Raw genomic sequence first — 8,998 nt, forward strand, 5'->3', positions numbered from 1 at the left:
CGGTCCATTTAAAAAAAAAACCATTACTGCCACCTACTGGTGTGGCGGTATTAATCAAACAACATACAAGAGCCAAAACCAAATGGAAAGTTCCAGTTTTTTCTTTCCATTATTTAAGAATATATCCTGAACTATATCTTTTTGGGAGAAACTTGGGAGTTCCTCTCTTTGAACTATTACATTTCTTGAACTGAGACTTAATATTAAGTGATGTTATAGCCTCAGGTGTGGTCTGCTCTTATAGCTCATCCACTTAAAGGTTAAACATGTACGTTGAGCTGCTTTTCTGCTCAGTACGGTTTTAAAGAGTGGTTATTCGAGTTACCGTAGTGCCTTTCCGTCAGCTCCAAACCAATCTGGATATTCTCCTCAGACGTCTCTCATCGACGAGGCATTTCTGCTCACAGAGCTGCAGATTTCATTCGGTATCAATTCTAGAAATTGTTGTGCATGAAACATGCAGCTCATCAGCAATTTCCACCAACAACCTCAAGGCTGATTGCATATTCACACATTCCAAAGTAAACACAATTTCAAAACCAGTTAACAAAGAATAGAAAGAAAGAGGGTTGTGTTCCACAATATTTATTATCCTGAATACAGCCCCTGTGTTACAATTTCAACAGAACCAGAATATATCTCTTTTTTAAAAAAAAAAGAAAAAGAAAAAGAGAGACAAAAAAGGGACCAAAATGTTTGAGAGATGCATTAAAGCGATTGATGTTAACGCTTTGTTGTGTATCTTTGCGATCACTTTCAGAGAAAAAAAAAACAAAAACATTAAGCTTTCAGAGCTTCTGAACAATTAACGACTACGTTAGCTATTCATTATTACAGTGTACTGCTTCCAGATTACTCAAAATTAGGCTCACGAGCAGATAAGTGATTACAGTTGAAAGTTTATCCAGGGATTACAGAAGTGGTGCCGTAGTTAGAAGGGTGGGGGTTAAAAATAAAATAAATAAAAATAAATAAAAGGAACGATGGTTAATTAAATTGAATAAAATTGCTTGAAGAAGCACATCAGGCTGTGATGGTGTGCTGTGGAAAATCCTCAAAAAGTCCACTGCGTCACTTCGTACAGTAATTTAACACGTTTAATCCGCAATGCATACGTACAGTGGATAGCAAACGAGAGAGATGGGGGGGCGGATGTGCTTTGTGATGTCGAATGCTTTAATGTAGCTGGCATTTTCCAGACGAGTTAAACGAATGGTTTGATTTAAAAACAGGAAAATAGCGCAATAAAAACTAATGGCTGTTGGCATAAATGTTTTTTTGAAAGTGTTAATTAAAAAAGAAAAAAAAACAAAAAAAACAGCCACTCCCTTCTGTTACTACAACTAGACTACAGGCACACTTTAGTATAATCAACACAACAGCCTTCTATCATTCAGATCATTTATTACGCCGATTCTTATCCCCCTCCAAACTAATCATGCTGTCATATCATATAGGCATCTTTATAGGCAAGTTATTTTTACCAACAGGTTATGTCAACATAAGAACCTCCATCCTGCCGTTTTTTTTTTATTTTTTTTAATGTTTTATTTTAAAACTTGTGGCTATGTGGAAAAAAAAAAAAAAAAAAAACGAAAACCGAAACAATAAAGCTGGACATAACATTACTGGAGGAGAAACATTTGTGCACTCAATCATTTCTCTTTTTCCTCTGAGAAACTAAACTATTTCCAAACATCCAATCCTGCCCTTGCAAAGATGTCTGTTCACGTGCAGAGTGAACAAATTTACGGGTTTTGTCTGTTTTCTTTCTCTATCTCCGATGACACGAGACTAATAGAGCAAGGTGGTTTTCTTTTTTTTTGTTGTTGTGTTTTTTTGTTTTGTTTTTAAGACAGATGGTCAAAAACAATCATTTACAATTAATTGTTGTACGTCTGTCCTTCAGGCGGTTGAGGAAGCTTCATATTCTCTTTGGACATCATTAGACGCCGTAGCTCTTGAAGAACAACTTTAATGCTATATGAATTTTGCCATTTTGCTAGAATTGGTATGCTACGTGCATCCACCTGGAACAAGAAAAAACACAATAAAAACAAACAACAAAAAAAACATTACAACCTAGCGATAACTGCACAGAAAATTTCAACAACATTTCTGCACAATCTCTAATGCAGACCTGCCACAAACAATGTGTACAGTACATATTCGATATAGTACTTGCCTAAAGGTGGAAAAGCAAGTTACCATATATACAAGATTTAAGGTAATCACCAAACGCTTTGGGAATGATGTTAAGACGTTAGGTTAAAGTTTTAAAGACTAATTCTTCCGTCTTATTCTATGAAAAAGATACATGTCTACATTATAACAAAGAACTTTTCTCCGCCTAACCCCAAGCTCCTGGTGATTACCGTAAAACACTGTATATACACTAATACGGCCAACGTGGACACCGCTCCTAATTATTGTGTTCCAGCGTTTCAGCGACACAGATCACTAACAGGTGCAGAAAATCAAACACAAAGCCACGCTGTCTCCATAGACTAACAGTGGCAGTAAAATGGGTCGTACTGATGAGTTCGGTGACTTTAACTCTTTCAAGCAGTACGCTGGCGTTCGGAAATCGACTTGGACATTTTCAATCAGCAGAAACAAACTAATTATTTTATCGCCGCAAGTCTGTTATAAAGATGAGTCAGGACACTGTTGGGTTTCTGTGTGTAGAGTATCATGACTCCGTGTTTAGCTGCTGGTGAGAAGGGTGATGGGAAAAAGGAGAGGTGCGAGCCCCCGACTGGGCAAGCAATTTACGCCTCTCGACAAATTCTTAAAGCCCCGAGTGTCTACTTTCAAATGAGCCATTAATCACTACTGTGGAGTGTGACGTCACAAATAAATTCAATGTTGAACATGGGCACGACCAAAACAGGTGCAAATTCCATTTTTTGGCCTCTGGGGAAAAGAGTTAAACGTGGCACTGTCGGGATGCCGCCTTTGCCACAATTCAGTTAAGCTTGATCTGCCCCAATCAACTCTATGTGCTATTATTGTGAAACGGAAGCATGGACATCTCAGCCCCGAAACGGTGGACCACGTAAACTCACAGAGCAAGGTCAGTGAAGTGCTGAGCAAGTAAAGATAGTCTATCCTCTGTTGCATCACTCACTACACTGTCCTAAACTGCATCTGGAAGCAACATCAGAACAAGAACTGGGCATCGGGAGCTTCATGAAATCGGTTTCCAGAACCGAGAAGCTGCACGCAAGCCTAAGATCAATATGTGCAATGCCAAGCGTGGGCTGGTGTAAAGCACTGAAGACTCTGGAGCAGTGGAACCGTGTCTTCTGGAGTGATGAATCATGCTTCGCTATACTATCTGCGGGCTGATGGATGAAACTGGGTTTGGTGGATGCCAGGAGAATGAACTCCAGGAACTCCTTTAACCTCCATAGTGCCAGCAGTACAGTTTGGTGGAGGAGGGATAATGGTACGGGGCTGGTTTTCAGAGTTTTGGCTCGGCTCCTTTGTTCCAGTGAAGGATAATGTCCTAAGCACCGACGAACACCTTTGGGACGAATTGGAATATCGACAGTAAGTCTCGTCGTCCAATCAGATCTCACTGATGCTCTTTTGACCGATCGGACGCGAATTCCCACAGACGAGCTCAGAATTCTTGTCAAAAGCCTTCTCAGAAGAGTGGAGGCTGTTACAGCAGGACAGACAGGGGCAACACTATATTCATGCCCACGGTTTTGTAACAGAATGGTTACATAGGGTGTGATAGCCAGGGGTGTCCACATACTTTTGGCTATATAGTGTACAAAAGGGGGCGGAGCATCCAAGGTGTGAGTTCAAAAAACCTACAACTGTCAATCATTCCAGACTCATGCGTCAATTTGTCAAGTGAGAATTTCTTAACGTAACCCAAGGACTACTTACCGTCCCATTGGAATTATTTATTCCATTCATGCTAATTTTTGTTACAAATCTAACAGTCGGAGGTGCTTCAGGATATTTAGGGCCGCACTCCACTTTCAGGCTGTATATCCTGTTTTCGTAATTAGTCTGAAAAACAAAGAAGCTTTCTGATTAATTGTGCAGTAGAGAAATACATGTATATAAAAAAAAATATTTGAATTCCATAAGAATCCTAAACTGCCACGAAGGGCCAAGACATTTTGTTCCAGTGTCTGGTAGTTCATCTTTTCCAAGCACTACGCAGGAACGTGCTTGGTGACAGTTACCATGGTAACAATCCCCAAAGATAAAAGGTAAATTAAAAAAAAATAAAAATTGGATGAAATACATTATCATGCTAAGACATTAATATTCACACGCTTTTAAACAAGTTGGGGGATTAGTGCCACATTTGTTGCATCTCACCTATCGGAGATTTTTCTAGAAAAGAAAAGATCCACAGCCTAGAACGTGTTTTAATTCTTTTTAACGCCACGTTTGCTGCTATTATTATTATTGTTATGTGGACGAAAAAAATAAAATAAAAAATAGATTCACTCCGGTGAAGTCTTCATCAAACTCAAATAAGATGATTCCCTTATCGGCACATGCCAAACACAACAGCTAATTAAACTCATCGATAAGGTTGTTAATAAAGAACTTTCCGGCAACGGACTTCTTTAGAACCAACGTCATCACTTCATTTAAAGGAATTGTTCGAACACGAGAAACCCCTGACAGCCAGTGACGCAAACATGGCTACCAGGAAATTCACAGCAGGCCACGAGACAAAACTAAATAATAATTTAAAAAAAAATTTTTTTTTAAAGTGCACCTATTATGGTTTTACAAATATTCCCTTTCATGTAGAGTGTTATATACATAGCTGTTTGTGAATGTAAAAATGTCTGCAAAGTTTCAAAATCAAAGCGGACAATAAACGGAGTTATCGACTCCCAAAAGAAGGAATCGATTCTGAACAGCTGAATCGAGACGTTAGTGATTCCAGACTCACTTCCTGTACTAACCTACGTAGGTTTGTAACAAAAAGCCCCGCCTCTGGTCTTCATCACCTACTCGCTGACAGTCGGAGCGGAAACTCGTTACGGTAGTGGGCGTTTCCTTTTTGAAACATGCTGACAGCGGTAGACCAATCACAACAGACTGGGACATCTGACCAATCAGAGCAGGGTATGCTCTCTGAAAGGAGGAGTTTAGAACAAATCATTTAACGAGTCGTTTTTGACACTGGGGAAAAAAAAGGTAATGCTGCAGTTGAAATTATGAGCATATTAAAGTGTTTTTTGACCTCGGATACACGTAGATCTATTGTATTAGACCTTTAAAATACAATTAGGCACGTTTCAAAACCATAATAAGTGCGCTTTAAAAAACATTAATCAATGTCAGTGTACAAAATGACAAACAGCGAGGCAAAGTCCAGTGCAGCACTACTTAATAATGAGCAGCTACTCCATGTTTCCAATCAAAGGCACCAGTCCCGCCCACTTGTTTTCTACTGGCTCACACGAGCCTGGATCGTGAATTCGCCCGTCAAATTTCACCTATATAAACGTCCAAGCAAAGCGAAACCTACCAGAAGCAAATGCATGTCTTTCCCCTCGGACGTCCTTTCCCCTTCAGTGAACGGTCAAATTTTATTCACGTAAAAAAAGTTTTCAAGTGTCGAAAATCAGAAATGTTGGCACCCCTAGTTTAGCATGGGTGGAGAAAGACTTTATTTTGTTAAATGCAACATTTATTATTCTAAGAAGAATTTTGTCCACTTGGTTTTCCCTTCTACAACCTTATGATTATTATACAAAATTGCTAGTTCATTAAAAGAGTTGATCTTTCATTCTCTCCGTTATGTGCCAACTGTAAGAAATTCAGGACACCTTCTAACATCACTTGAAGCTGGTGGCTTTTTTCCCTTAATGCTGATTTCTACTTAAAGAAGCTTTAAAAAACTCTTGGTTGTGTTCGGAAAGTCGACCGACACGTGTAAACGTTCGGCTCGCGCTGCACCGCGTCGAGATGGGTTTTTGAGTTCAGCGTTTTGTCCCGCTCTGTGAAATGAATTGAGATCAACACTCACCACAGTTTTTTAACAATTGGGGCAACAAAATGTCTGGAAGCGTCTTTTAAAGTCTAGGATTTTGAATGAATCTCACTAGCGTGCTGTCGGGTTTAAACGTGTGAAGAGTCTAAAGGCATACTCGCGCAGGTCCGATGATCATTCCCGTCCACCGCGTTAAGGTCATGTCCTCGTCGTCCTCCAGACCCCAGCTCACCGTGCCATCGCCGACCCCCTTCTGGCCTTCTTCCAGCTCCTCCAACAAACGAAAATTGCGTGGAACTTTAACTCCTGCATGCACACACACAGACAAAAAAACAGGATGAAAACGAGTCATTAACAGAACAGTTATTGGTAGAAAAGTTAAGCAAGTGTCATGCTGTTACAGGAAAATAATCACCGACGAAGTGGTGCTAAGAAGTTGATCATTTTCCAAAACAGCATGTGGGGTTTTTTTTTTCTCCTTATACCAATAAACGAGCTGTTACTATGGAAACAATGCATTTTATTTTTAACGCCAAACACGAGTGCAGAGGAGCAATGCTTTTTTTCAAAAGCTAGTTCCGTTAGTGTAAATCATAACGCAACTATAAAAACTCAAAAACAGGTCACATATAAATAATATCAACTCAGCCCTAATGTGAAAGTTCAAAATCGCTCAAAAACAAAAATCTCTCTATAACAGAAAATATTATCGTACATCTTTAAATACTGTTCACAAAATAATTTATTTAAAAAATATATTTTAAGGCCTATATTTTGACTTAATTACTATTATGACTTAGTATACATTTTATTTTCTTGTATTATGTAACTTGCATTATTTCATTTTTTTTTTTTTATACTTTTTGTCGTTATTTCTGGGGGTTTTTGTTCTTAAACTTAAGCATTCAGAGGTGGACTAAATGATATATAAATAAAGTTTATTATTATTATTGGACTATCTTTTGTTGTTTTTTTTAATTCACACAATAAAGCAGTTTAAAAATAAATTTCTAAATAAATGAAGGAGAAACCATGTTTTAAACAATATTAAAGTGCATTTTAAATATGCTACAAAAATAAAGTTTATTATTATTATTAACCTCTTATTATTATTATTAATCTGGACTACATTTTGTTTGTTTCTCTCAGATTCAAATAAATGGTCTTTTTGACGAGTTTAAAGCAAAAGCTGCTTTTTAGATACTTTATTTTATATGGAATTTATTTCGGTTTTATATTTCTATACTTGTGCTTTTGATTCAGTCTGAAAATCCCTCTGAGCTGATTTTAAATCGAAGAAATGTACAATTTCAATAAAGCTAATAATCATCAACCCATTCTACTATTTCTACTGTTATTTAACTGTATACCATCACTATTGTTTTATTAGGATGTTTATTAAAAAGTTTTAATTTTCACCTAGCTTCTTCAATCGTTTTTTTTATTATTGTATTTACTTCACACTTTGAGCTGCATTTCAGTTTTTATTATTCTTATTTTTTTTTTAAAAAACCATCATGATTTTTTTTTTTTTACAATAATAAACTAGAGTTCACAGTGTGGCTGAGGTGAGACGTACTTTCATTTTTATGACCTCATAATTTTAAAACCAGCAAATTATGCAAATGAGCCAAGTGCAGAAGCAGCCCATGGGAAAGTGTCTAGAAATGTATGACGCGATATAAATGAATTTATTACATAATACATTTGAGTGTCACTTTTTTGGTTGTTTTTCAACGTGTTAAATATACATTTACAACATTTTTTAAAAAATATTTTAAATGTGTATAATTATTTAAGCTGCTAAAGGCACTTCCTTAAATTCCTGACAGCGTCCATGAACTTGACTCGCTCTCCACACCTTATTTATTAAAGCTCAAAATGGAGGAAAACACGGGGAATTAAGGAGGAGATTAAGAAAGCGGCGCGTCGTTGCGTTTTAAGAAGATAGATGTCCTTTTGTTTTTAATGTAAAAGGGAGAACAGGATTGTTGTCCGACGCTGTAGACAGAAGCGCTAAAGCACAGCCCAGGCTAGCTAGCAAGCTGGACGAGCAATATGAAGGAGGTGTGAATGTCAAAAACATTAACATTTAATCAATCTGTCTGCTTAATCGATTTTTTTTAAAATAATAAATAAATAAATAAATAAATAAATAAATATCTGCCAGCCGCGTACAGCTAACCCCAGGCATGTCACAGCTAGCTTTGCTAACTAGCACTTGCTAGCTCTAGCTGCCTACCACCCGCCCTATATTTCGCTAAGCCGTTAGCTAGCTTTAACACACTTAGCGTCTCGCAGTCGACTCCTTCACACCTCACACGGGCCGAACACATTATTATTGATTTATTTCGCTTTTTAAAAATCGCGACAAATATTTTTCTCATCGACTAAAAGCGGCCGAGCTAAAATTAGCGCACGCGCCCAAGCAACCCTCATACTACATAAACACAACGCCAAACCCCCGCGCGCGCACCCATCTAAACAAGACGCGTCGCTTTTTATTATTGTTGTTGTTGTTGTAATTATTTCTGCACATAATTAAACCACCAGCCTTCCGCTCGTTTCTGCCGGGGTCCTTTACGGAAAAGCAAATCGAACCATTTCATTTGCACACATCGGGGAGACAAACCTGAGGAGGCCGCCATCTTCTTCAGCCAAATCCAGAAGCGCACGGCGGCGTGACGTCAGGTCATGTGTCTGCTACGTCACCGCCTCTGCATTGAACACAGCGGGGCGCGTGGCTGAAAAAGTCACTGATTTATTTATTTATTTATTTATTTATTTATTTATTTATTGCTCTCGGCGTTATTGCTAATAAAATCTGTAGATTTATAACCCACAAACTGTCGAATAAACATTTTGGGTGTTTTTAAATAGCATTATGTAAAAGGGTACAGTGATATTTTGTCATAAAAAAAATTTAAGAACAATAATACACAAAAACTATATAATAATAAAATATAAACAACAACAACAATAAGAGGAATAATCGATGTGAAAGTACTGAATGAT

The 8,998-nt window shown here is 37.7% G+C and overlaps 1 protein-coding gene across 1 annotated transcript; it reads right to left on the bottom strand.

The window, feature by feature from the left end:
* Positions 1 to 569: 569 nt before the first annotated feature.
* Positions 570 to 8,703, bottom strand: ube2v2 (ubiquitin-conjugating enzyme E2 variant 2). The gene is made up of 4 exons (XM_053611516.1): positions 8,616 to 8,703; positions 6,141 to 6,289; positions 3,904 to 4,029; positions 570 to 2,030 (listed from the first exon to the last, which is right to left on the bottom strand). The coding sequence occupies exons 1-4, from the start codon at positions 8,629 to 8,631 to the stop codon at positions 1,884 to 1,886; spliced, it is 438 nt and encodes a 145-aa protein (XP_053467491.1). The 5' UTR covers positions 8,632 to 8,703; the 3' UTR covers positions 570 to 1,883.
* Between the last annotated feature and the right edge of the window lie 295 nt (positions 8,704 to 8,998).

This window comes from Ictalurus furcatus, chromosome 1, assembly GCF_023375685.1.
Source record: "Ictalurus furcatus strain D&B chromosome 1, Billie_1.0, whole genome shotgun sequence".
In the NCBI taxonomy this organism is placed as follows: Eukaryota; Metazoa; Chordata; class Actinopteri; order Siluriformes; family Ictaluridae; genus Ictalurus; species Ictalurus furcatus.